This window comes from Neohortaea acidophila (genome assembly GCF_010093505.1).
Source record: "Neohortaea acidophila strain CBS 113389 unplaced genomic scaffold BDY17scaffold_2, whole genome shotgun sequence".
NCBI classification, from domain to species: domain Eukaryota; kingdom Fungi; phylum Ascomycota; class Dothideomycetes; order Mycosphaerellales; family Teratosphaeriaceae; genus Neohortaea; species Neohortaea acidophila.
The window spans coordinates 1,122,318-1,147,373 of NW_022985511.1; the positions used below are offsets into that span (position 1 = coordinate 1,122,318).

Genomic DNA, 25,056 nt, shown 5'->3' on the forward strand with positions numbered 1-25,056 from the left:
TGTCGACTCCGGAATGGTGAAGACCGACGAGTGTAGAATCGGAGCCTCTAATGCTTTGCTTGTATCTCAGCGTGATCTCCAAGTCGTCCTTCTCTTCTGCGGCCCAGCCGTCCATGCAAGAGGCCGGTGGTGAGGCCCATCAACTCTTCGAAGAGTGTCAATGTCCGGGAATTCGGACAGGACGGAATGGTGGCGCGGCGGGGGTGACATTGCCGTCTGCCATGCTGACGTGGCACGGCAGGCAAATCGAAGGGAGAAATTGGAGCAATTGGGAGAATGAGCGCCAAGCTTGGTGAGTCTGGAATTGGGAAGTTGAAGAGACTACATGGCGACAATATGCAGGGAATCGAGCCGCCGCAGCGCGAAGCATCTTTGGCCATGCAAGCATTCACTCCTCCTCCGGCTTCGAAGGCCTCCTCGCCGACTGCGAAGGCTCCGCCGAACGCTCATGCCAAGGCTCTGGTGTTCACGTCGAAGCTCGCCTGAACGACAAGAAAGCTCACAACTCCTTGGGATAAGCACCGTGTGTCTGCATGTAGGCCTCGATTGCACCCTACGCCGACTCACTCGTTAGACGATTCAAGTCACACCGGCCAAGGTTACTCACATAGTCTGCGCAAGAATGAGAAATTCCCGACCCATCGATTGGGGAACGCGCGTTCTCGGCGGCAAGTGGCACTCTTCTCGCCGGACTCTCCAAGGTGGTATCTCCCGCGCACATGATGCCTTGTCGGATGTAGTCGAAACAGTGGACGATGTGAACTATATCGGCCACGTGTGCAGAATGAACGTCATCGGTAGGTTTGTCTTCTACTTGCGTGGTCCAGAAAAACTTCCGAATGTTGTTCAAACAGTGCAGCTGATGATACATGGAGACCCCATAGACAGTCCTGGTGCCATTCGCGCTCGGAATGTTGACCAGACCGTGGCTCTGCAGACGCGTGATCAGTGTTTGAGATTCACCGGCCGTGCATTTGTTGGACGAGGTGCGTACCGGAGTCAGAGCTTCCCACGCTGCATCACTGTTCTGAGCCATGTACATCGGCTCCTCATCAAACACGACCTCTTTTCGAGCAGCTGCATCATTCTTAGTCGCGATCTATGCATAGGGACCAGGAAGCATCACCACTTGCGTCAAATATTCTCTTCCCGTCGTCCCATCGTCTCCCGCGTATCCAGCTCGGCGCCAACAGTACGGCGGCCAAGACAAAAGACAGCAGACCCAAAACCAACATCCATCGTCTAGCACGTTTGAGAGAGCGCTGTAGCCGGGCCTTGCTGTCTAGTAGTTGCTCTTCCGTGTATTCGTCCTCCGCGCCCCAATGCTCGTTCTGAGACTCTAGCTTCGTCCACACCATAGTAGAGGGCATCCTCCCAATCTCAATTGCCGTCGTTTGGGTTCAAGGTAAGATGCAGTCGCCATCGGAGAGGGCGAGAGAGATAGTGAGAGAAGAATACTAGACGTGCGCTGGCGTCATGATGGACGCAGCGATCGCCGGCATCCAATGCATATACTCAGGTCGGCGCACCCACTACTATAATGAGAATGCATAGACTAATGTAATATGAGTTGGGGAAGGGTTGTGTCTGCCCTGCATAAGCAATGTGTGCGTGATCTGCAAGCTGATCAAGCGATCGCCACGCTCGTTCCGAAAGGATTCTGAAGCCCGCAGCCTTGCATAGTGGCGTACCAGGGCTACCTGGGAACACCGGCAACTCCCCGGATGGCTTCACATATAGCAAGCGACGTAGACGAGAAGGATTATCGATTCACAGTTGCGTCATGAAGGCAAACCCCTAGCTTTCACACACATCCAACCGTGCGTTGGCGTCTACATGGCATGAATGCGATCATATTGGAACCATGGAAACTTGATTAAAGAGCGTATGGATTGTTGACCATCCGTAAGTCAAATTCGCCCTCCAACCACTTGCCCTTCCCATGTACATAGCCTGGTAAGCGTTCACTCTTGCTTGTCCTCGGCGTCTTTGGCATAGAAGTACTCATCAGGAGTTTCGGAGTCGCGTTTGTCCTCGGCGTCTTTGGCATAGTAGTAGTAGTCAGGAGTTTCGGAATCACGTTTCTCCTCGGCGTCTTTGGCATAGTAGTAGTAGTCAGGAGCTTCCGAGTCGCGCTTGCTGTCCTTGGCGTAGAAGTACTCGTTAGGAGCTCCTGAATCGCGCTTGGTGATTCTGCTGCTGTCTTTGGCGTAGAAGTACTCGTCCGGAGCTTCCACGTCGCGCTTCGGTAGCGATTAGCCTGACTCTAGAGCAACAAATGCTTGCTACACACCACTTCCACCGGATGGGTAGAGACCTGGAGAGCCAGGTAGCTGAGTATGGCTAGGGAAGTTGAGAGCTTCATCGTGGGTGGATGTTTTCGGGTCGGGATCGATGTCAGGTAAAGGTACAGACTTGAAAACCCGCTTCTTTGGAGTTGTGGTTCACTTTATATCAGCAACTGCCAACAATGGCCATTCGATTGAGTTTCCGATGGGGAAATGCATTCCCTGATAGGAAACCTGCGATCAACGAGATGGGTCGTGCGCTGGCATGGCGATCTCAGTATTCCAATCGGACTTTCTAGGGTCAGACGCACATCTCATTCATATCAGACACCGCCCTGACTGCAAGGCCGTCACTCGGGCTATCTCCTGCGCCCCGGCTGCTCCTTCGTGCCCGCACATCTTTCCAAATGCATAGCTCGTGCCCACACCACCTTGCCGATCGCGGCTACGTGTACAGATGACTACTTGCATTGCATGGCGGGGCGGTCGAAATTACCAAGCAGCCAGAGAAAAAGAAGTAAGGTGATGTCAGTGGCGAGTGTTCCATCTCGGCCATGTGCACGAAAGACCATGTAGTGTCATGGTTGCAAGATGTCCATGTGTGCAAGTTCCGAGCATCAATCATTCTAGCACATCCGAGCGTCGATGGTTCAGCCGCGACTCTACGATTCTCGAAGATTTCTAGCGACATGACTTCCACCCTGTCACATTGGAAGAAGCATTTACACGGCAAGCATGGGGGCGTTGGAGAGAGTGATGAATCACTCCTGAAGACAAGCCAGCAAGAAGAGGAATTGCCTGCGCGGGCACGACGGCCAGAAAGACGCTGGACGTATATTCTGTCTCTGGCAGTGAACGTCTTCCTGTTTATTGTACTCTTGAGTTTGACAATATCCTCACCCATCGTCAAGACTGTCGACCTGTGCCAGCAGATATACAGTAAGGAGCGTAACTTGTCAATGTCGATTCAACACTTACGCCTCGCAGCACCAGTGGAATCTATCGATTATTCTCTGACCACCTGGGATCTTTCGGAGCCAAGTATCGAGGATGACTGGACGGGACCGGCAACGCCGGAGCGAAACAAGAGGTGGAAGGCATTGCACGACGTCGGTCGCATACGATTGTCGAAAGACCAAGCTGCAAGGCTGCACAATAAGACTGCAGCGGCACAATACGGCCCGGGGGAAGACTATCCCGTGCTTATGAACGTATTTCATGATCTCCACTGTCTGTGAGTCGCGATACGCCAAATCACCCTTGCAATCAGTAGCTAACAGGTAGGATCAAGGGACTCACTCCGCCTGATGACTGCGTATCTGCTGGATAGCGATCATGGCTGGAACGCAACGTACAATCCCTACACGCTTCCTTGGCCGAATGACTTTCACGACGGACCACACTCCCTTGATTACGCTTATCACTGCTTCAACGCGCTGCGACTATCAATACAATGCGCATCAGATGTGACGCCGATAGTTTTCCAGTATCGGCAGGATCTTGACATTGTTGTCAATTCCTTTGCCGTGACACACACGTGCAGGAACTTTGACGCGGTTCGTAAAGTCCAATCTGACTGATAGCGCGAAAGTGCGCGTCTATTCGTCGCTGACAGCGTCGTGAGCTTAATAGATTCGTTCATGGGCTCTTGAACACTCTTACCGTGAACCATTCGAGAGGGATGGTCCGCGAGATCATCAAGGCTTATGTAACCCCGATGGTTGTTAGTCCGATTTGCGCCCTCGAAGATGTATCGACGGATGAGGGAGACCAAGAGGCCTTGATGCAGTCAGCGAAAGGCCAGGCGTGCGAGGCTGAGCTTCAAAAGTCGGATTCCGATCGAGAGAGAGTCAAGTCCGATATGAACGCTGGGTTTGCAGGGCACGAGTTTATCAGTTGGGTTGCGGCAATACGATGCACTTGAGTTGGTGTGTCGTCAGGCTGTGAAGCCAAAATCTCTCGTGCTGAACCTGGCGTACAGGTGGAAGACCATGTCAAAAAGAGAGGCGAACGCAGGGTTTAGAGGTCCCGATAGCAGTCTAGTCGGCATGGATGGAAATCTGAATCAATCTTGCAACCACAGCGGCAAATTTGACCGAGAGTGTGATGCTATCTTGGACAAGTGTGGTCTCACATTCTTCACCGCGAATCCAGTTCGATAAAGCCATCACGGTCGTCGCGAGACAAAGCTCAGGATTCTCGAGGACAGGTTGTGAAAAATCTAGTGCTTACTCCAAATGCGGCTCCTGAGGGTTGCGTGACCAGCGTTAGGGTTGTCCCCCATATGCGTAATGATGCGCACCTTGGAAATGTACAAGCCTGCAAGATGATCTCCCATTCCCCTTCTCCGCGTCATATCTGATGGAAGCGTGAACCGTCTCGCTCAGCATGGCCTGGCCCTACCATTTTGTCGACTTGACGGAGGCGCAGAAGCAGCAGCGCCGACAAAATCTCGACTTCTACGCCATCGTTGCGCAGCTATCTGCTCTCGCTCCACTACTCGCTATCCAATGCTACTTCCTCTGTTCCAAGCTGGCGAATCGGAGTCGTGTGGACGAGGATGTCCCCAGTTCTCCGCACCTCAAGAACGGACGACATGGAGAACGTAGTGGGCTTTCCAATGCGCGGTTAATCTGGAGGAAACTTGCGTGGCGATGTGGTGAGCCCGTGGATGCTGCCGGTGGCTATCTGGGACGAAGAGGGGAGGTATCGGCTGCGGCAGTTTGGCTGGTCTATCTACTGGTGCTTTGCTTCCCTCGAACGGGCGATGGTAAGAATTCCCTCATTGTACTCGAATGCGCGAGCTAAGAATCTCCTGCAGACTACCTGCATTTGACCAAGCGTTTCGGCATCGTGGCGGCCTCCCAGCTACCCCTTCACTATCTCCTGGCCATCAAATCACCCTACTCGCCCATCACCCTTATGACGGGCTGCACTCACGAGCGGCTGAACATCATCCACCAGCTGCTCGGCCGCATCATCACGATCCTACTGCTTCTCCATGCTTCCTTTTACCTCAACTTCTACGTCCGATCCGGTCTACTAGCGGCCAAAGTCCAGGAAGCATATGTCGTCTGCGGCATCGTTGCAATCATCAGTTTCGTGGTCATCGGGACGACCACCCTGGCCCCCATCCGGAAGAGGAGCTACCGAGCATTTTACATCATTCACGTTACACTATCGGCGGTGCTGTTGCCGATATTATGGTTTCACGTCAGTCACATCCGAGTCTTCGTGTATGAAGCAGCGGCTGTATACGCCCTGAATGTCGGACTGCGCATGCTCGACTCGAAGCAGCAAAGCGGAAGTCTCCGAGTGATTCCCAACTCGAGCCTGGTCGAGCTATCCGTGGACAACACTCGCCTCTCGGGAAAGAAGTGGCTGCGCGAATGGCGCCCGGGGCAACATGGTTATATCGCCCTCGTTGATGGCAATGTCCCATACGCGCTGCGAAGAAATCCCTTTTCGGTGGTGTCAGTCCCGGCCATTGATGGCCACCTGCGATTTGTGGCTCGTATTTTGAGTGGGAACACGACACGACTTGCACACCAAGCCAAGCTGGGCCAGACAAATCACCGCGTACACATCGAGGGGCCGTACGGAACGGGAAATCACATCGATACCCTGCTCCAATACGATCGCATACTACTGGTTGCCGGCGGAGTCGGAGCGACCTTTATCTTGCCACTGTACCAGCAGCTACTCTCCGACCTCAGCCCAAGCAAAGGGAGCTACCGCAGACAAAAGGCGACTTTTGTGTGGATCGCACGGTCCATGGCAGATGTGACTTGGGCGCTGCCCGAATCCACTACAGCAAGGGAAGGCTTCGCGGAGAGGCTGAAGATCTACTTGACGGGGAACGTCACCAACGACGCGGAGATAGGGGACTCGAGATATGCGATTAGGGAGAGGGTGGAAGAAGGAAGGGCAGTGTACGCCGAGAATCAAGAGGGCATTGAATTAGAAGAGCGCAAGGGCCTTCTGGGAGAAGAAAAAGTCGAGTCGGGCGGAGGAGATGTACAGATCTACGCGGGGCGGCCGGATCTTAGGAGGCTCGTTGACCGCACATTCTCGCACCGCGACTCGGAGCGCGTGGCAGTGGTGGTATGTGGACCCGGTGGCCTCAATCGCGGTCTACGAAGGGAAGTTGGAAGATGGGCGGCGAAGGGTAGAGCGGTGTGGTTTTGGGAGGAGCATTTTGCGCTTTGAGCCGGCTTACAGTAGGTACTCGCCCGGGAGAATGCAGTGCAGGGTAAAAGTACAGCCGGCGTTGCATCGCATCGATGATTCTCGCCCACAGGAGTTGTTCTAGGCATGCCTGGGTTGGAAGCCAGCTATGGACTCGGCGCATTCGGCCGAAAGCGGGGCTGGTCGCAGTGGTGGCAGAGCTGGTGTGGGCCCAGAAGCAGGCAGGGACTAGCAACGCGAGCTGGTGGGATGAGGGGCTTGAAGATGGCACGGAAGAGGGGTCTCGCGCTCTCACAAACCGCCCGCGTCTGGCCTGGACGACTCCCGAGGTGATGCATATGGTGGCAGATAGCTTTCGCGCGGGGCAAGTCGGAGGGGCGGATGAAATGAAGGGCGTGGGAGGGGATACGCCGCCGCGACACGGCCGTCCATCTACACGTCAGAGCACTCAACACGTGTTGGCCCGACCCACCGCGCGGTCGTTGACGTAGAGTGGGAGAGTGGACGAGGGCAAGCGAGTGTTGGCTATCAGCCACTAGGACTGCCTCGTGGGTGCAGATAGCGGCAGGAGCAGGGCGGAAGCTGGTGGAATGGCGTGGCCAATCACAGCTCGCGCCGCCAACCCGTCGTGGCTGCGCACTCCGAATGACAACACCCTCACCCGCACCTCCTCCTCCTCCTCCTCCCTCTGCCTTCTCCTCCCCACCATCACACAACAACACCATCTGCACCAACCGCTCGAACCCATACTTCCCCCCCAACTTGTTCAACGTGAAATCCGTTGTTCAAGTCATCCACCCAGGCCCGTCAAGCACCGCCGTCGCGATCCCGCCAACCCCGTCAGCCCGTCCCCGGCGTCGCAACGACCTCCGAGTCAGCACGACGCGCCGTTATTCAAGAGCAGCTTTCTTGCCCCGTCAAGTGAGTCGCATCCCCATCTCCATCCCTTTGCGCGATCCGTAAACCCCGACCGCCCCCTCATCGCCCCTACACCCTCCTCCCGACCGGCTCTGACTCATCACGTACGCGTGTCGCAGGAAAGCTCCCTTCTATAACACCACCCCCCATCATGGCCCTGACTTCCTCCATCGCGATGGCTCTTGCCTCGCCCAACCTCTCCCTCGACTTTCCCCGCGGACGCGACAACGTCGAAGCCGCTGCTGCCTCCTCGGGCGACAAGCAGTTGGCTGGCGCCCTGCCCACTCCGCCCAACTCCATCTCCCCCAACCTGCCTGCCCACGTCGTCTACCCCACCTTGCACTCCCCTCCCCCCATCAACATCGAGTACGAAATGGACATGATCGATGAGAGGGAAGAAGAGGAAGGGGAGGACCGCGACGTCGCGCCCGAAGACACGGAGTTGCCACCCGAGCCAGCAGGCACACCACTCAGCCGTGGCGCGCTATCGGGGCTGGATGCCTCGGCGGCCATCACGCCTGCCATGCTGGCAAAACACCATCTCCCCGCCATCATGCTGGGCAACGGTCCGAGGCCGATCCGCTACGTGATGGGTGAGCTGACGCACTCCGTCCCCGGCTTCTCGCGCATCCCGCCAGCCAAGGCTCGACGACTGGTCGTTGCTGCGCTGGAAAGTCGACATGGCGGCGGACCGGATGGCAGCGTCACGTTCAGCAAAACCGGCTGGGGTCGATGGGATGCGCACATCAAGGGCTCGTCCAAAGACTCCGGCATCGGCTCCTTCCAGGATGGCCACATGTCGCCACCGCGCAGCGAGCGTAGCAGCTATGCCGTGTCGAATGGCGACTCTGCCATGCACATGCCTGGTCATCGACTGCACTCCGCCTACTGCGACCATGTCTCCGGTGACAGCTGGACGGCGTCAAGCCTGCGCGAGGAGGACGAGCTGGAGCTGGACATGGACGAAGACGATGACGTGCCGGAGAACGAGGCAGACAAGATGTCTCTCGACGGACAGTCTGCTCCTGCCGACGACAACGCCTCTTCCAGCATGAATGACGACACCGATGACGAGGACTGGGCTGCGGTCGGCCCGGCGGCACTACGGAAGGCTTCATTGCCCACTCCTGGTGCCCCGCGGCTCGACTATAACGCCATCAGTATTCCGGGTCATGGACCGTCGAGAAGCTGGAGTCGACGACCATCCGCCATGGCCAACTGGCGCTTCCCTCAATCTACTTCCTTTCCCCAGCAGAGCGGCTTCGCCGACACTGCAGCCTTGAGCATGGATCCGTCCCTAGCCTCGCCCGAGGAGAGGGCTGCAGTGGCTGCTCTGTTGAGTTTGGGATCCATGTGAGCTCCGCTCACCGGCGTTTTGATTTACCTGGAGACACGGCGGGATATACCCCGGCGCTCTCCTTCACACACTCTCTCTTGCTTGGAAATTGAACGGACACTGGGCACCAGTCTTCGAAAGTCAAGTGCTGACTGAAGATCCTGGATTGACATGGGTGTGGGCGTTCAGACTCTCTCCCCTCTCTTGGCATGTTTACATCTGACATGACAAACTCTCTTGCTTGCTACGCCTGCTGGATACGATACCATACTTGTTTTTCGCGATGACGACACTGGGCACCAGCCTCTCTCCACCTCTTCGATGACTGCTGGAGGAGGACCTGGACTGACATGGGTGTCGCCTCTTTTCTGCTCGACCACCTACTCTACCTAATCAGGATATCCACTTGGATTCAATATACCCCGAGCGCGAGGTGCGACGACCACTGCACCACCACGACTGGCTGACGACAAACACCAGCCGCTTTGTCTTTGCGCTGCAGCGCGAACTTTCTTCGCGTGCTTGTTGACCTTTTCACTTTTACTCCTTCTACCACTACGACGACCGAAAGCCGAACGGGGATGGAAATGGAACGATGACAATCTGGAGCTCGCGCATGAGTGATGTGCCGCTGGAGCTTGATGGAGTTGCATTCTTTCTGTTCTGCTTTTGCTGTCTTTCGCTCGCTTGTCGTTGGCGGGATGGCATCATTACCATCGCAGGGGTCCCATTTATTTGGTTTACTTCTACGGTGGGATGGTTTGTCAGGCTGCTTGCGCTTCGCGGATGAGAATGGCCTTTCGATTGCGTGTATGTAAATACTTTTGAGCGCTACTCGACTTTTAATGCACTCTCCTCTGGAGATTCCACACTTCAAGAATTTCTGCTTCACTTCTCTTCTCGTATGGGCGACACCTCGGTTGCAAGTATCACGTACATCTGTCAAACAACGACCCGGACATGAAAGCGTCGGGACCGGCCCACGTACGGCAGGCTGCAGGGAACGGGACGTGTAGCAGAGCAAACAGCATCCAAGTTGACGGACGGGGTCATCCTTGGCCCGGCCGCTAGTGAATGCCCGTTACACGTAGCACACCCGCATTCTCGCTTTGTTTCAATCGCCACTCCGCAGCCGGGAATGGGTACAGTAGTATGCGGGGGAAGAAGTGGGTTTGGTGACAGGTTCGTCCCACGCTATCGGAGGCTACCCGGTTGACAAAGAGGCGGAGGGCGGAGGACGGGGGTCGTCTACCAATTTTATTGATTTGAGTGGATGGGATGAGGCTCTGTTGCGGACGACAAGGGTGCGTGATGACAGATCGCAATTCACCCTTCCGCGAGGTTGCCAGCAATCTGGTTAAGGTTGGTGGCTTCGATGTGCCGAAGGGTTCCCCGGCCGTTTAACCCATGCTCTCCATGCAGGTCGGCGGGATTTCTGCGATGCGCCGAGATGCCTCGTTTGCGTACATGTGTGTCTTTTGGTTCTGGGCTTTCCCATTCTCACGGACAGGTGAGATTTGAGCATCGCTAATCGCTCCTTTGGGCAGCCTGTTCTTTCCTGCTTTCGCGCGTCGAAGCAGGTGGACGACAATAATCTGCAGACCTCTTGATCACTTCTCCCGAATTTGTGCAAAAGCGGCCGAGATTCGATGGCGCGTGGAAGGCGTGTGGTTGCATTCGGGACGGCGAGCTAACGAGGGAGAGTTTTGCTAGGCGCGGCCGGGGAAACGGTGCGCAAAGTTATTAATACCAAGCCCACGGAGCCATGTCCTACCCAACGGGGAAGAAGAGAGTGTGTGTGAGATGAGGAGATGGGATGGGATGGGATGGGATGGGGAACGAGAGGCAGGCCCGGTTCCAGGCCGCGTCGGCTAGATGCATGCGTGGTTTGATGGATGGATGCACGCTGTTTGTCCGAGTCGTGCATGCGACATGATGTGCGATGGAAATTCCCCTTCGGCTGCGGAACGTCGGGCCTGGCCAATGGCCGGCGCATCACCTCATCTCGCGCGCGCGATAGGATGGTCGTCACAGCCATCAAGCCTCCCCTGGCCGGTCATCACACAGCAGACGCCTCTCGCCACGCCCTCCATTGAGAGTGACGGACATGGACCCATTTGGACATCATCGCTGGTGGACCACGAAAAGGAACACGTCCCGAAAACCCCAGGCCCGCCCTGCGCGTTGCACCCCGGTCGCCGCCATCCTCGCCAGGGTCAACCGTTCCTGCATTAGCCCGTCCCAATTAGCCCGGATCCGACGTCGCGGATGCACAATCCGCCCGCCAGCCAGGCGATCTGCAAATTGACCTCTCGCGTGTCGCGCGCGCCGCCCCGTTCGCAGGCCTGCGTCTCGTTGTTGCCTCGCCGGGAAAGGGGGATTCGTCCGATCGGTCGCCTGCAACGCATCCCCGTTTGGCAGTTTCACACCTGCCCGGCCTCCCCCGTTCTACGTCAGTGCGGAAGATGCGCCCCCCGGACGCATTCCAAAAAAAGTTGCCTACAAGACTCATGTGTCCAGGGGGTTGTGCGTTGATCGATTGCGAGCTTGATATTTCTCCGTTGCTGCCATCGCTCGCTTCTCTCTCTTTCTTGTTGTCACTTGTCTCGCTTCTGTCTCTTTTTCCTTTTCTGCTTTCGCTTCTTTGTTCCGAGACCTCGTTCTCTCGTCGCTCCCTACTCTCTCTCTCCTCTCTCCAGCAACGGGCGCAGCTTTTAATGAGCGCTCCACGACAACGACAGCCCTCATCATTCCCACCCGCGCCCATCATTGCCTCCGCTCCAACATTCCACAAGCCGCCCTGACAAGTCCCGCTTCTCGCCCCGTTCCCGCCGTCGCGGCGCGCCCCCCAAATCTCGCAGATCGTCCCGCGCAGGCGGTTCGATAACAAGTCACATCGCAAAGTCGCTGCAAGGGCAGCGCCGAGTGAGTCTACCCCTTCCTTCGCCCTACCCTTTCCCTGCGCCCCTCCGTCTTTGCTGTGCTTCGTCCACTGACCTTCTGCGCCGCTCTCAGACACACTCCGTCCATGATTGTCCGAGAAGACAACGTCGCCATAAACATGGGACGAGGCGCATATGGTAAGTTGCAGCCGAGCGTGCACTACGCGCATACACTGATCATCAACGTGGTAGACACCACGGGCCGCCCCAAACCTGCACCTCCTGCGCAACCTCCTCGCAAGAAGCGATAGCACGAGTCGATCTACGGCGCCCTCTATCGACGACACTCCACATCGATCAGCATCCAACCTCATGTAACAATATCCTCCTTCGACGCCGCATTCGACATTCGATGTATTACTACCAACCGAGCCCCATTTCCATCAAAGCTTCCTATCAGCATAGTGCGAGCACATCGGCGTTGGAGGAAAGGACAACGGACGTCCATGGGTTCAGCAACATCTAGAAACATGGTCAATCTCCTCGCGAGACTGGCCTGGCTGCAGAGCAATCTGCACTTGTACAACTACAATATTGCACTTCCGCACGGCGTTTTGGGATTACAGGGTGATGGCGGCCACCGAGGAGGCTCGGGGCATTGTTTGATTACCGGCGTGGCGCAGAGTGGGCTTTTGACCGGGGGCGTTACGCAACAGTTCTTTCAGGCGGCCTGGTATTGGGACTATCAACTTGGCGTGTACTTGTTTTCTGCAGCCACCGGAGACGCAAGATGCATGGGGTTTGCACGGTTTGCGTTGTTTGGGTTTGTGTTCCTTATAATCTTAGATACCCCTGTTGCAGTCTTCTTCTTCTTCTTTGAGAGTGTGGATGGAATACAAAAACCCGTTCATTGTGCTTCGAATCGTGCACTGGTTGGTGTCTGCTATGACTATCTTGGGCCGATATATGCTCGTTTCACGGAACAATTTGGAGGAGACGAGTACTGCTTCGCTTTCTAATTCGGTCTACCTCGTGCGTCCGATGATCTCAACTTGCATGCTGTCATTCTGCGTTGAGGCTGACTATCGTGCAACTAGCGACGCATTGGGATTCCGAGGGGGCCACCTTCTTCGGAAGGGTCTCTGGCACTGCCATGATCGGAAAACAAACTGCATCATTCGAAGAGAATGCTGACGACGCCGCCGTCTACGACTTCGTAGATGGGCCTGCTCGATTCCCTTCTCCCAGTCTGCAAAATGAGATTCAGAAATAGACTCCGATCCGAGCCCTTCAAAGCCTCTTGAAGTCGAATGGCAGGCTTCTTCAACTGAGATACCGCCTTGGGCGTCCCAATCTCGTAGCGGTGGCTCGACTGCTGCGGTGAGTCGACAGCCGCCGCATTGGCCGTTGACAACCGGTCGAGATCCTCCTTCTTCACTTCCGACAGAATACCAGCCATGCCGAGCGCGCCACACGGATGCGTAGTATTCCGCTCCGTAATTGGCACCCTCCACTGCCGATCCGTGACATCCTCGCAGAAGAAAGGCACCTTGCCTCTATCCGGCCCCGGGGGAAACGTGACATTCCATCGAATCTCCTTCCCATCCGTCATCCGGCCTCCAGACTTAGGTTCGGCGTACGCAATGCCCGTCCCGGACTTTTCGAGTCGCTTGATCAGCGCATCGTAGTCGATGGGTTGGGCGGCTGTGAGGGCGTAGTCGACTACGCCATAGGGTCTGTCCCACCAATGGCCGCGCCGGTTTTCCGGGTCGTCGTTGATGAAGGCGATGATCTCTAGGTAGGTGCCGTCGCGGAAGAGGACGAGGCGGTTCTCCGTTTTGTTGTCGCCGTGTCTGCCGCCTGGACTGAGGGTGAAGTTGTCCGTGATCCAGGAGGGCGGGTTGGCGAGGTAGTCGTAGGGGACGAGTAGGACGACGTGGTCGAGTTGGAAAGCCATCTCGTCTTCGCCACTGTCAAAGGGATGAACAGGCGTCTTAGTCGGAATGGAGGCCAAGTATGCTTCGGTGAGGCATGCGCCAGAAGGTCTCCAGAGTATTGTCCGGCGAGCTGCCGATCTCGGCGCCTCGAGAAATGACGAGCTCGCAAACTTTCCCGACATCACACCCAACCTCGACTTCAGCTTGCTGCTTAACGTTATATTCGACCTGCGATGAAGCCATTGACCCGTCTACTTCCACCAGCAGAACGTTTCCCTCAAGTTGCATTCCGACTCCGACCCAATTTTAGTCGCGCCAATCTCCTCCCATCCTTGCGCCCCCAAGAAGCAAGGAGAGCATTCTCTGCCTCGATCATGGTTCAAGATCCCTTCAAACCGGCCAAGAGAGTGTCGGGGCAGAGACAAGATGTTTGGTGTGAAGAGTCGAGATTCCTACACAGCTGTGGTGGACTGACGGAAGATGCAGGTCCATTGTCAACGAAGCGGCCGAGGCATCCAATGTGAAGCCGATGGTGAACATGGGACAAGGGTTCTTTGGTTGGTCCAGGGCGAGGAGCATAGCGGTCAGTGGCAGGTGTTGATTCGCTGAAACAGGATACAACCCTCCCGACTTCGTCATCAACGCTGCGAAAGAGGCGCTGGGAAGAGTCGAATGCAATCAATACTCCCCCACCAAGGTACACCATCCTAAACCCCGTCTCCTACTCGTCCGCCTAGCTAAACGCACCCAGTAGGGCCGTCCTCGATTAAAGAAGGCCATTGCCGATGCATACTCTCCCTTCTTCGATCACCAGCTCAACCCCGACACCGAGGTCACCATCACCACCGGCGCCAATGAAGGGATGCTCTCCGCTTTTATGGGCTTCCTGGAGCAGGGCGATGAAGTCATCGTCTTCGAGCCCTTCTTCGACCAGTATATCTCCAATATCGAAATGCCCGGTGGCAAAGTGGTCTACGTTCCGCTTCGCCCGCCAAAGGACGGCGATAAGAAGACGACCAGTGCCGGCGAATGGTCACTAGATCTTAAAGAGCTCGAAGCTGCCATCAACGAACGTACGCGCATGCTCGTCCTCAACAGCCCACACAACCCCATCGGCAAGGTCTTCACCAAAGACGAACTACAAGCCATCGGCGACTTGTGCGTCAAGCACAACATCATCATCCTCTCCGACGAAGTCTACGACCGCCTCTACTACGTGCCCTTCACGCGCATCGGCAACCTCTCGCCTGAAATCGCTAGGCTCACGCTCACGGTCGGCAGCGCAGGCAAGAACTTCTACGCCACGGGCTGGCGCGTAGGCTTCCTCATCGGGCCGGAGCATCTTATCAAGTACGTGTCCGCCGCACACACGCGCATCTGCTTCAGCAGCGTGTCACCTTTGCAAGAAGCCACGGCCGTGGCCTTTGAGCAAGCCGACGCACATAACTTCTGGGAGGACAGCAAGAGAGAGATGCAAGCGAAGGTGAAGCTGTTCTGCGAGGTGTTGGACGAGCTAGACCTGCCCTATTCCATCCCGGAAGGAGGATACTTTGTCATGGTGAACTTGGCGAAGATCAAACTGCCAGAAGGCTACGATTTCCCTCCTCATGTCGCGAGTCGACCGAGGGATTTCCAGCTGAGCTGGTTCTTGATCAAGGAGGTGGGACTCGCTGCTATCCCCCCGACCGAGTTCTTTACAGATGAGCACGCTTATATGGTGAGTTTCGACGTACTCTGGAATGGTTGTGCAACGGTGCTAACGCCTCGGCAGGCTGAGGACTGGCTACGGTTCGCGGTGTGCAAGAACGATGATGTGCTCGAGTTGGCGAAGGAGAGGATGAGGGGACTGCGCAAGTATATTCAGTAGAGAACTTGTAGCTGCTCACTATAAAGAATAGACCGCCTCGCCGACGCGACGCTCGATCTGTCATGTCTCTCCGAAGGTAAGTCATTGGAGATGCGCTGTCCGCTGCCGACTCGTTGCGACTGCCTCGGCGGCATCGAAAGTCGATTACTTCCTCTGTGCCCATCCTGACAGCTTGGTGAATATCGCTGGCGGCAGATTCGGGAGGCAGAGGGTTGCGAAATTGGGAGAGGGTGGTCACGTGGACTTTCCAGTGCCTTCCTAACCAGGCAGCGTTTGTCCTTTGACTTTAGGGGTTGTGCATCGGCGTCACATTTCGGCAACACAAAACAACACCCTCCACCTTCTGCCTGCAAGCTTCCATCAACTCCTCCTCCCACTCGTTAGCTTGATCCATCACCCCTCTCATCACATTCCTCGCGTTCAACTCTCGTCCATCGAGCTGGTCAACGAAAAGACACTTCCAGCACGCTCTGCGACCCCGACGTAAGCTCTGCGCTTGCGGTCATCGTCGTGACACAACCTCATCTCCCCCAGCGACGCGCGTTCATCAACTCCTGAACTCTCAGCGACGCGCCACGGCTCTTTTCTCTGCCATCACCGTCTTCGAACCCCCAGCGACGCGCCACGAGTGTTCCACGCTCATCACCACCGTCTCTGCACTCGCAACAACGCACCACGAGTGTCTCGCGCTCATCACCACCTTTTTCGTGCTCTCAGCAACGCGACACGACCCTTTCGCTTCCATCACCTCCGTCGCCGCATTCTCATTGACGCACCACACCGGTTACGCACTCATCACCACCTTTTCCGTGCTCTTAGCGACGCGCCACGACTGTTTCGCTCCTCAACACCATCTCCATCTTCTTTCCAAGCTGTTCACTGCCATCAACGCGACAGACACGATGCCGACCTTGCTGACCCTCCCCGAGGAGGTGAAAGCCATGATCGCCCAACGTGTCCAGAGGCTTGACGACCTCAAGAGTCTGTCTTTGACCTGCTGGGGCCTCTACGACGCGGCGATGCTCGACATGTACCGCAAGGTCACCTTCCGCGAGGAAGCTGGCCTCCCGGCTCTGATCCTGGCGCTCAGCTCGCGTAATAAAGCGGTCCAATACATCCGTCACTTCGAACTGGTTCCGGCGGGGAAGAAAGGGCCAAGCCAACTCAACGAGATGGTTCTGCTCATCGCAGACCGTCTGAACAACAACACGCTGCTCACGTTCACGTAAGTCGCGTTTGGTCTTGATCGCTGGCAGATGATGAGACTAACCCTCACAGATCGGACGGTGCAAGTCTCTGGGGAGCAACCCTTCACGCGATCCATCGACACCAGTCTCGCCTACTTACCGCCAGACACTCCATTTCCCAGTTGCCCACGGAAAAGATGCAGTGCATCAAGTCGTTTCAGATCTGTCGTGTTCCAGCCAGCCTTCAGGGCGTATGGACGGCGTTGTCAAAGCTCCCATTGCTGGACACCCTCGAACTAGTCGCGCCCCTGTGCGACAGCCGTGCTGCGGACTCCGAGCCCCAACGATCGAATCTACGGATGCAGGAGCTGTTTCTCTGGGGCGACGGCGAACTCAAACTCCAACAATTGCACCTTCGATCTCTGGTGTGTCATGGCATGGACTTGAGCTTGGCTGGTGCTGTTCTCCGTCGTGCTGTGCATATCGGAAAGCTCGAAGCGCTCACGCTCCAAAAGTGCTACGCACCTCTGGCCTTGCTGACGCATGCCATCTTGGACTCAGATGATGATAACATACAGCTGCGTCATCTCGTCATTACTGCACGCGACAAGGCCTCGTCCGGAATCTTCAATGAGGACATCAGCGAGATCGTGTATGTCATCGGAGAACTAGAGACGTTGGTGCTGCACGTTCCGGACTTGCCAGCATTCGAGTTTCGTAGCCCCGTACTGCACGAGCACGCTCCCTTTCTGCGCACTTTGTACTTCAATCGCACGGTAGACTTCAAATGGGACACCACAGGCATGGACAACGAGACGAGACACACGCTCTTTGCCTGGGCCGACAAGCTGGAGCAGTTGACGGTCTGCGCGAACCAGTTTCGAGTAGGTGAGATGGATCCATACCACGACCCTAGCCTCCGCGACTTGTGTGTAAGTGAGACTCTGGCTTCGTTCGGTGGACGAAGAATCACTGACGCAACGCAGGATGACTTGGCCGATTCGCAATCGCTCAAAGTCGTGCATCTCCTCGTCGACCCAATGTTCCATGTCCCCTACAGCGGCGAATGGGCGCGCAGAATCGCAGAGAAAGTCTTCGACAGCGTGCCGACTCTCAAGATTGTTTGCGTCGGCAACTTCTCCAAAGGTGCGGCGGATGACTGCAGGTTGCTCTTCGCCAGAGGCGAGACGATCCTCGTCGGCACCGAGGAGAAGAATCCTGGGGTGCTGAGGGTGAACAGCTCGCAAGCGCGAGAGATCGAGCCGCTGGCGGATCTGTGCGAAATGGATCCGCTGGGGCAGAGGATCCTGCGCTTCGGGTTCACTCGTCGCGGTTGATGCGAGCAAGAGGGAAGGGGGGGTGATGTGGGGGGTTTCTTGGGGGGTCGAAGAAGAGTGGTGAGAGTGTTCAGATGGGCATGGAAGTTTGTAAAGTAGTGTATTCAATGAGAATGGGGAGACTCGGCCGCGTTCATCGTCTCTGCGCTTTCGTGAGCTCTCATGCTGTTCGCTTGTGTGTCGAATCCTTTCCACTGCCGTGGATTCGTAAAGAGAGGGATTTGTTAGGCAAGGAGTGAGATTTCTAACGGGATCTCCATTTCCTCTCACATCTGCCCGTGGAGCTGTCTCTCGGGCATTCTTACGAGATTGATGGAATGAAAAACCCACAACAAGGATTGTTGGGCAAAAAGATTCCAAGGAGATGAATACATTGGCCAAGGGCTGAGAGACTTGGTAGTATCGAAGTATCGTTGTTATTTTTGGCCGTCTATCATACTCTCAAGCGTTCTGGAGAAGAAAGCAGTGCGGTGAGAACTTCAGGAGGGGGATTGAGCGAGATTTTGCTTGAGAGATGGGTACGATCGGCCGCAATGAAGGATTTCGTGAGTGCTCAGGATTCTTCCTCATGGCTGGCCGTTGAGCACGCTCTCAGATCTCTTTACAAGGATCGAGGTGTGTCGAGTGCATTGGGAGAGGTGTCAATGAACGAGGAGAGACTCGAGATATCACCCTCGGGCATGTCACGTGTAAATGACTAAGCACGCTTTAAGCTTTTAAGGTTCAAGGTTCCGCCGCCGCTACTTCCTCGCGCCGCGTCCCGCGTGAAGTCATCCAAACACTCCATCATTCACGCCAGGAAGAGGCCTCTTTGTACTCTTCGAATGATGCGCATCATTTTGATTACCTGAGAGGGACCGCGGCAATATGGCAGCCTCACTCGCGCCAGACTTCCGCTCCCTCAGCCGCCAAGCACCCACCGACCCCGACATCCAGGCCACCCTCTCCGACTTCCTCACCTACACCGAGCACTTCCCCTCGCAATTCACGCGCGCGCTCGCTCTGATTGCAAGCCAGCGCGAGCATGCCGAACGCAAGATTGGCAAAGTGCACGAGTATGCCACGCAATACAGCATCTTGCCGTCGATTGAAAACGGTAAGCCAGACCCCGTGCAGCTGCGGAGAGACATCAGCTATGCCCTGGAGGAAGCGGAGCGGGCGTGCAGGATGGCGGTGGAGGAGGCGGGCAGGCTGGATGATACGTGCGAGCGGGAGAGCAGGAGGTTGGATGTGGTGATTGAGAGGTTGAAGGCACAGCCTATGCCGCCTTCGCGAGACCCTACGCCCGAGCAGTCTGCACTCACCTCACCCAACTTGAAGCGAGAGCGTCGCATGAGCACACGGGGAGATGACATCAAGCCAGAATCGAGGAAGCTTCAGGACAAGGCAGCTACCAAACTCCGCGGGCGCAAGGTCATGGTTCCGGGTGAGGTACTTCCTCCGCCTGATCCAAACGCACCGGCGGAGAGTATATCCGACTGGACCTCGCCACGGCATTCACCGCCTCTGGAAGAGCCACCATTGCTCGACAAGAAGGCTACTCCACGCCCACGATCACGCACTCCCAAAGTTCCCAAGTCGTCTGAAAAGGACCGAAAGACACCGAAGCCGAGAGGACCGCGGGCACCTGGCCAACCGGGCACAAATGCTCACTCCGCCGTCGCCGGTATCAGCACGTCCAACGCCCTCCTTGCCCTCACGCAACCTCCCGATGATGCACCCAAAGGCAGCAAATGGCTCCCGTGGATGAAGCTGACGGAGTGGGAAATGGCGAAGCTGCGAAAGAGGATGAAGAAGAATGCCATCTGGGTACCTTCGCAGACTATGGTCAGGCGAGAGCTGAAGAACCTCGGGCGTGGAGTTGCTGGGAGAGAGGCAGCTAGGAAGAGTGAAGAAGAAGGCGGGCCGGCATTTGTGGATGAGCACGAGCCCGATCCTACCAAGGTCCTCATTTCTGGAGAAGAAAGCGCACAAATAAATGCTATCCTGGGCAACGATCAATTGTACATGGACGATGGAGGCGATGATGCCGATCAGGAGCTCATCAACCGTGGAATGAGGCTGAACGAGGCGAAGAAGTTGAAGAGACAACGCATGCTGGAGGACCAGCGCTTGCAAGAGGAGCAAGAGCTGAAGGCGCAAATCGCACGCGAGCAGGGGATTGAGGTGGCTGAGGGGAAAGTTGGCAACAAGGATGGCAAGAAACGCAAACGAGAGAGCACTCCCTTGACCACGGGCACCGCCATGGCAGCAGAAACACCCGACCCTCTCACCAAAGCCGGGCCAGCACCCAAACGACTCAAACTGAACGCGTCGAAAGTGCCGCTCGCACCTCCCGGCGCCTCCGCATCCTCACCAACAAAGCCTTCCTCATCTCGCAACCGCCGCGTAACAACGCCACCGATATCGAAAAGTCGACCAACCCTCGTCCTCAAAGCAAGCAAAGCCGTGTCAGAGGAGCCGCCCAACCGGCGAGCAGCGCTGAGAAGAGCCAGCATTGCCAGCCTCCCGAATGGCAATCTGACCTCACCTCGCATCGCAACCGCGAACAAAAGTGGGCGACGAAATCGCCGACCTGCGCCGGGCATCCTCACCACCGCCGACGCGGAGAGCGCCAAAGTCGGCGTCTCGAAGCGCAAAGCCGCCCCGCACAAGAAGGGCTCTACAGCAGTTTCGAAAGCAGCAACAGCAGCGAATACTCTGCTCCCCGAGCCGGTTACAGAGGAGTACATTGACCCCGACGAGCCGCGCTACTGTATTTGCGGCGATGTGTCGTGGGGCACGATGATTGCGTGTGACAACGAGGAGAATTGCGAGAAGGAGTGGTTTCATCTGAGCTGTGTGGGACTGCAGGATCTGCCGCCTCGACGCACGAAGTGGTATTGTCCGGATTGCAGGAAGAGGCTGAAGAAGGGCGTGGAGAGTAATGGGTTGGTCGGCCGGCCTTCGGGGAGGTGAGGGTGGGGCGTGTGGATGGCCTAGTCGATATGGTGGTATCGATAGCGTAAGTAGATCAGGTGATGACCTACGCGAATTCATAGGTGTCTGCTGCAAATTCGCTCTGGAATTACGTTGTGCAAGCTACACAGGCTCACATGTGCTCAAAATTGAATCTTTGGGCAGACTCGCCCTCTCGCTCCAAATTAATGCCCCAGAATGTGATCACCCAAAGGACCCTATCCAACCCAACCTCCCAATGTGAAGATATCCCAGTTACAGGATTACACAGCGCCAACGCTAGAACGCTTCCAAGTAGAAGACCCAAATCAAATCCAAATGCGTCCTCACATCTTCACGCCCAGCTCAGAGTAGAAGTGGCATTGAGCCACATGACTCTTCTTGCCCGTCGTCTCGTCGAAGATGTGGCAGCCATGCTTCGCTGCATTGGGAGGCTGCAGCGTACACGATTAGCATAAGGTATAAAGCAAGGCAAAGATGCAGGAAGACAAACAGTATACAAATGCAACGACACCGCAACCTCACTATCGCTCGGATTCTCCACGCGATGCAACCCCAACCGATCGCTCATGTACGTCACTTGCTCCGGGTGGTAAGTGGTGTCTCGCACGAGTTGTAGCGACGACGGCCCCATGCCGCCGGCGGGGGAGCACGTGTGTTCTGTGCTGGGGTAGAGGGAGGAGGGGTGGGCTTTGCAGGAGCTGGGGTTGTTGGAGCTTTCGCAGGGCCAGGCGTAGATGGTTTCGCGCAGGCGGCCTTTGAGGATCTTCATGACGCAGTGCGCGTTTGCGTGGTCGTGGATGGGAGAGCCTTTGCCGGGTGTCCAGACGAGGAGGAGCTGTGCGTCTTGGTTAGCATGGGTGTGCGCGACGAGGGATCAAGGGGATACACACCATATTGCACTTTCCATTTCCCCTGTCGACGAGGTTACGAGTGTATGCCCGACTGTAATCGGCAAAGGCATACTTCTCCCACTCGCCCTCGCACGACTTGTAGTCACGAAGGACGAATTTGAGCTCGCCGACATCGACGCCAGCGCTGTCGATGCCGTTGCACGGGCCGAGGATCACGTTGACATCGTTGATGAGTTGTTGGAAGCCGTCTCGAGGTTCGGGGGAGCCGCGGGCGGAGTCGTGGAGAGACGCGGGCTTTTCCTCGGTGGGGGTGGGAAGGAGGTATTTGTTGGAGAGCGCGGCAGCCATCATGAATTATGCCACACGACGGAATTGAAGAGGAATGAGAGCCTTGTAGCACAAGAGTTGATATAGCGACACGCGAGCGAAATAGCAGAACAAAGAGCGAAGAACGCGAGATCAAAGAAAGGACACGCACCCTTACCATCAGCGACAACATCACATGGCTGGCACGAGCGCAGCGCGTTCCATCCCACGCAGCGCCATTACATTACGCGCGTTGTGAGAGGGCGGGCAATGCTCAGGTCGGCGACGTGTAGGGGGGCCAACGTCGCCGACAGCGTGGATGGTCGGGACGTCGCCGAAGGAAATTGATAGCGCAATCGACGCGGGGCGCGATTAGCTGGCGGCGCGGAGGAATGTGGCTGTCGCTATCGCATCGGATGATTGCGTGTGAACGACAGATTGCCTTGCGAGCGTGCAAGCGATGCTTGCGGCTTCGCTTCCCGGAAGGAACGCCGGATTTAGAAGTGTCGTGGTTGCGTGCTTTGGTTACGCGAGGACGCGGCTGGGAAGAGGAAGAGAGAGAGAGGGTTGTGGTCGCCGACTCCGCGCCATCAGCCGCGGCCAGCCGCTAAGCCGCATTCGCGTTGGATAAGGCATCCATTCAGGCACCAACACCGTCGGCAAGTCGACCCGATGTCTTTACGAATTTATTTTCCAGCAACAACCACACCTCCGCGCACACACACACCATGGCCGCGCGCACCGCCGCACCTCGCGTGCATCCCTCCCGACAGGACCAAGTGCCTGTGGAGCGACGTCGAAAACGCAAAAGACCCGAGGAGCACGCCGGCACGAAATCCTTCAAAAAGGCCCATGCCACCAACGACCTCAAGTCCGAGATCCGCTCGTTGAAGCGCCTTCTCCAGCGCCGTGACTCCATGCCTGCGACCGTGAGGGTGGAGAAGGAGCGCGCGTTGCAGACTGCCGAGCATGCTTTGCAAAAGGTGGAGCGGGCGAAGAAGAGGAGTGAGATGATTGGGCGGTATCACAAGATTCGCTTCTTCGAGCGGCAAAAGGCTACGAGGAGGCTGAAGCGTGCGAAGAAGGCGTTGCGGGCGTGTGAGGATGGTGATGAGCGGCGGGATGAGCTTGCGAGGGCGGTGGACGATGCGGAGGTCGAAATCAACTATGCGATCTACTATCCGCTGGAGCAGCACTATGTCTCGCTGTTCCCCCGAAAGAAGCAGAAAGACGGTGATGGTGCGGAGGAGGAGGAAGATGAGGTTGAGGATGGCAAGGAAGATGTTGAGCGGCAGGGCGATGCCGAGATGTGGCAGATGGTGCGGCAATGCATGGCTGCCGGAACGCTGGACGACTTGCGCAATGGCAGGCTTACACAAGGCGACTCATCCAACTCTACCAGCACGCTGCCCGATCCTGCTCAGGCGAGTGTGACAAGACCCGCCGAGATCTCCGGTGCTACTACTGGACGCCGTGAGATTGATGGAGAGGACGATGCCGACAGCGACGGCGGCTTCTTTGAATGACGACCTCACGATTGATACTTACGATCACTATACGAAGACAACCTCGACGCTACCACCTCGAAGACCAACTAGTGACACGCAGCTTCTGCCACGAAGCAAGTTCTGCGTTCTTGTGGATGTTCGCAGCAGTGAATCCCTGCGCAAGCGAGCAGCATCGCCATGAATGACACCATCTGCAGCTCGCCAGAAGCGGCAAATGCGCGGTGAACATAAGACGCAGTCCACGGAGATGCCATGAAACACATCACAGAAGGTCGCTTCCCCCGTATTCTCATGCGAGTAAATACCAAGTTCAATGCACGCCCGTTCGAGTTGCATGAATGCGCATTGCATCAGGCATCCGCTCGCGCAATAACAAGCTTCACTCGAGCGTCTCACGATGTACGCTTCATGCATGCGTTTCCCACCTTTTCCTGCCAGATCGAGACTCGACTTCAAGCCTCATGAGTGGGGCCAATCAGCCTGGTTGCTACATCCTCCCGGCCGTTGGGGCGCACGGCTCGCCTGTGGCCGACCTGCATTTCCCATGCTCAACAGGAGGTGATTGGTAGGAGCTTCTCCAATGGCAGCGCGCTGCCTCGCCCCTTTCCGCCAAGGTGGGACCTGGCGGGCGGCTGGAGAAGCCGTAGACCGTACCTGACTGAACCTTGCACGTCCAGATCCACCTGGACGTCTGAAGATCGTGGATTGTCGTCGATCATCGCTGTTAACGTACCAATGGCCACGAACAATGGCCTCCGAGATATTTCCGGACACATGGTGGAAACAGTTGGACGACAGGCGGAGAAAGCGTGGTGACTCCCCCCGAAGCACACGAAGGCGTGTTTGGGTTGGCCGAAAGCAGAGAGGAGCTTTGATCAGTGAGCTTCCTGACTTGGGCGCGCGTTGATTGCTTGGACTGCTCGATCCTCAAATGATACGTCAGAGGTTGCTCATCTCCCGCTTGACTGGCGGGGAGCGAGGTTGGTGGCGGCAGGTGGGGCTTGGAGTTGGGCTAGGACCTGCCGAAAATGCTTAGTCCGCCGAGCTACGCCTGTCTATCGGGAGCACGTCCCATTCGTCAAACAACCTCGCTGCTCGGGCGCCCGCATCTTCCTGCCCATCCATCTGTCCTTGCCCTCCGAGCCATTGGGCGGCGGCGGGTGACTAAAGCAGCTGCCCCAGCCTGGACGGGCAATCAAGACAATGCACTTATCCTGGCCGTCAGACCGCGGCCCGTGGCGTTCACTGGCTGGACGTACCTCGTGTTCGAAGACGAGATGTCTGACTCCTCGACATCGCAGGGGCCACCCATGTCTCAATCAAGCAACGCGGAATCCGGCCAACTGTCGATTAAGGCTCGGGGCCGATGGGGAAGGGCTCCCTCCCCGGCGCGCCGCCCCGATGCCGTACTGTCAAAGACTAGCCTCCGCCTGCCCCCCACTCCACTAAGGATGTACCGAGCGGGAGAGGAGCATTGCAGTTACAAGCAG

The 25,056-nt window shown here is 56.6% G+C and overlaps 13 protein-coding genes across 13 annotated transcripts; 8 read left to right on the forward strand and 5 right to left on the reverse strand.

The window, feature by feature from the left end:
• Positions 1 to 61: 61 nt before the first annotated feature.
• On the reverse strand, positions 62 to 1,570 carry BDY17DRAFT_78906 (uncharacterized protein). Its single transcript, XM_033738705.1, has 4 exons — positions 1,127 to 1,570; positions 995 to 1,077; positions 608 to 931; positions 62 to 553 (listed from the first exon to the last, which is right to left on the reverse strand). The coding sequence occupies exons 1-4, from the start codon at positions 1,368 to 1,370 to the stop codon at positions 500 to 502; spliced, it is 705 nt and encodes a 234-aa protein (XP_033593003.1). The 5' UTR covers positions 1,371 to 1,570; the 3' UTR covers positions 62 to 499.
• A 1,042-nt stretch (positions 1,571 to 2,612) lies between these two features.
• Positions 2,613 to 4,509, forward strand: BDY17DRAFT_79016 (uncharacterized protein). Its single transcript, XM_033738707.1, has 4 exons — positions 2,613 to 3,227; positions 3,276 to 3,522; positions 3,580 to 3,844; positions 3,921 to 4,509. The coding sequence occupies exons 1-4, from the start codon at positions 2,843 to 2,845 to the stop codon at positions 4,014 to 4,016; spliced, it is 993 nt and encodes a 330-aa protein (XP_033593004.1). The 5' UTR covers positions 2,613 to 2,842; the 3' UTR covers positions 4,017 to 4,509.
• A 167-nt stretch (positions 4,510 to 4,676) lies between these two features.
• BDY17DRAFT_307917 (ferric reductase NAD binding domain-containing protein) lies at positions 4,677 to 6,497 on the forward strand (the record flags this gene model as incomplete). Its single annotated transcript, XM_033735153.1, has 2 exons — positions 4,677 to 5,058; positions 5,110 to 6,497. 2 exons carry the CDS (start codon positions 4,677 to 4,679, stop codon positions 6,495 to 6,497), a joined length of 1,770 nt encoding a protein of 589 aa, XP_033593005.1.
• Positions 6,498 to 6,559: 62 nt separating this feature from the next.
• BDY17DRAFT_79036 (uncharacterized protein) lies at positions 6,560 to 7,406 on the reverse strand. The gene has a single exon (XM_033738708.1). It carries the CDS (start codon positions 7,199 to 7,201, stop codon positions 6,623 to 6,625), a length of 579 nt encoding a protein of 192 aa, XP_033593006.1. The 5' UTR covers positions 7,202 to 7,406; the 3' UTR covers positions 6,560 to 6,622.
• Positions 7,407 to 7,545: 139 nt separating this feature from the next.
• Positions 7,546 to 8,751, forward strand: BDY17DRAFT_321229 (putative Sin3 binding protein-domain-containing protein; the record flags this gene model as incomplete). Its single annotated transcript, XM_033736583.1, has 1 exon — positions 7,546 to 8,751. The coding sequence occupies one exon, from the start codon at positions 7,546 to 7,548 to the stop codon at positions 8,749 to 8,751; it is 1,206 nt and encodes a 401-aa protein (XP_033593007.1).
• Positions 8,752 to 10,929: 2,178 nt separating this feature from the next.
• Positions 10,930 to 12,386, reverse strand: BDY17DRAFT_79200 (uncharacterized protein). The gene is made up of 2 exons (XM_033738711.1): positions 11,737 to 12,386; positions 10,930 to 11,655 (listed from the first exon to the last, which is right to left on the reverse strand). Exons 1-2 carry the CDS (start codon positions 11,984 to 11,986, stop codon positions 10,976 to 10,978), a joined length of 930 nt encoding a protein of 309 aa, XP_033593008.1. The 5' UTR covers positions 11,987 to 12,386; the 3' UTR covers positions 10,930 to 10,975.
• BDY17DRAFT_79269 (uncharacterized protein) lies at positions 11,984 to 12,709 on the forward strand. Its single transcript, XM_033738712.1, has one exon. It carries the CDS (start codon positions 12,119 to 12,121, stop codon positions 12,629 to 12,631), a length of 513 nt encoding a protein of 170 aa, XP_033593009.1. The 5' UTR covers positions 11,984 to 12,118; the 3' UTR covers positions 12,632 to 12,709.
• BDY17DRAFT_291519 (glyoxalase-like domain-containing protein) lies at positions 12,507 to 13,728 on the reverse strand. Its single transcript, XM_033732674.1, has one exon. It carries the CDS (start codon positions 13,567 to 13,569, stop codon positions 12,787 to 12,789), a length of 783 nt encoding a protein of 260 aa, XP_033593010.1. The 5' UTR covers positions 13,570 to 13,728; the 3' UTR covers positions 12,507 to 12,786.
• Positions 13,729 to 13,923: 195 nt separating this feature from the next.
• On the forward strand, positions 13,924 to 15,416 carry BDY17DRAFT_321231 (pyridoxal phosphate-dependent transferase; the record flags this gene model as incomplete). The annotated part of the gene is made up of 5 exons (XM_033736584.1): positions 13,924 to 13,982; positions 14,036 to 14,106; positions 14,164 to 14,246; positions 14,304 to 15,266; positions 15,321 to 15,416. The coding sequence occupies 5 exons, from the start codon at positions 13,924 to 13,926 to the stop codon at positions 15,414 to 15,416; spliced, it is 1,272 nt and encodes a 423-aa protein (XP_033593011.1).
• A 1,065-nt stretch (positions 15,417 to 16,481) lies between these two features.
• Positions 16,482 to 18,207, forward strand: BDY17DRAFT_79070 (uncharacterized protein). Its single transcript, XM_033738709.1, has 2 exons — positions 16,482 to 17,535; positions 17,590 to 18,207. The coding sequence occupies exons 1-2, from the start codon at positions 16,801 to 16,803 to the stop codon at positions 17,938 to 17,940; spliced, it is 1,086 nt and encodes a 361-aa protein (XP_033593012.1). The 5' UTR covers positions 16,482 to 16,800; the 3' UTR covers positions 17,941 to 18,207.
• Positions 18,208 to 18,807: 600 nt separating this feature from the next.
• BDY17DRAFT_315251 (uncharacterized protein) lies at positions 18,808 to 20,898 on the forward strand (the record flags this gene model as incomplete). The annotated part of the gene is made up of 1 exon (XM_033735894.1): positions 18,808 to 20,898. The coding sequence occupies one exon, from the start codon at positions 18,808 to 18,810 to the stop codon at positions 20,896 to 20,898; it is 2,091 nt and encodes a 696-aa protein (XP_033593013.1).
• A 326-nt stretch (positions 20,899 to 21,224) lies between these two features.
• BDY17DRAFT_246046 (cysteine dioxygenase) lies at positions 21,225 to 22,100 on the reverse strand (the record flags this gene model as incomplete). Its single annotated transcript, XM_033730688.1, has 3 exons — positions 21,225 to 21,332; positions 21,392 to 21,736; positions 21,792 to 22,100. 3 exons carry the CDS (start codon positions 22,098 to 22,100, stop codon positions 21,225 to 21,227), a joined length of 762 nt encoding a protein of 253 aa, XP_033593014.1.
• A 686-nt stretch (positions 22,101 to 22,786) lies between these two features.
• On the forward strand, positions 22,787 to 23,584 carry BDY17DRAFT_321235 (uncharacterized protein; the record flags this gene model as incomplete). Its single annotated transcript, XM_033736585.1, has 1 exon — positions 22,787 to 23,584. One exon carries the CDS (start codon positions 22,787 to 22,789, stop codon positions 23,582 to 23,584), a length of 798 nt encoding a protein of 265 aa, XP_033593015.1.
• Positions 23,585 to 25,056: the final 1,472 nt, after the last annotated feature.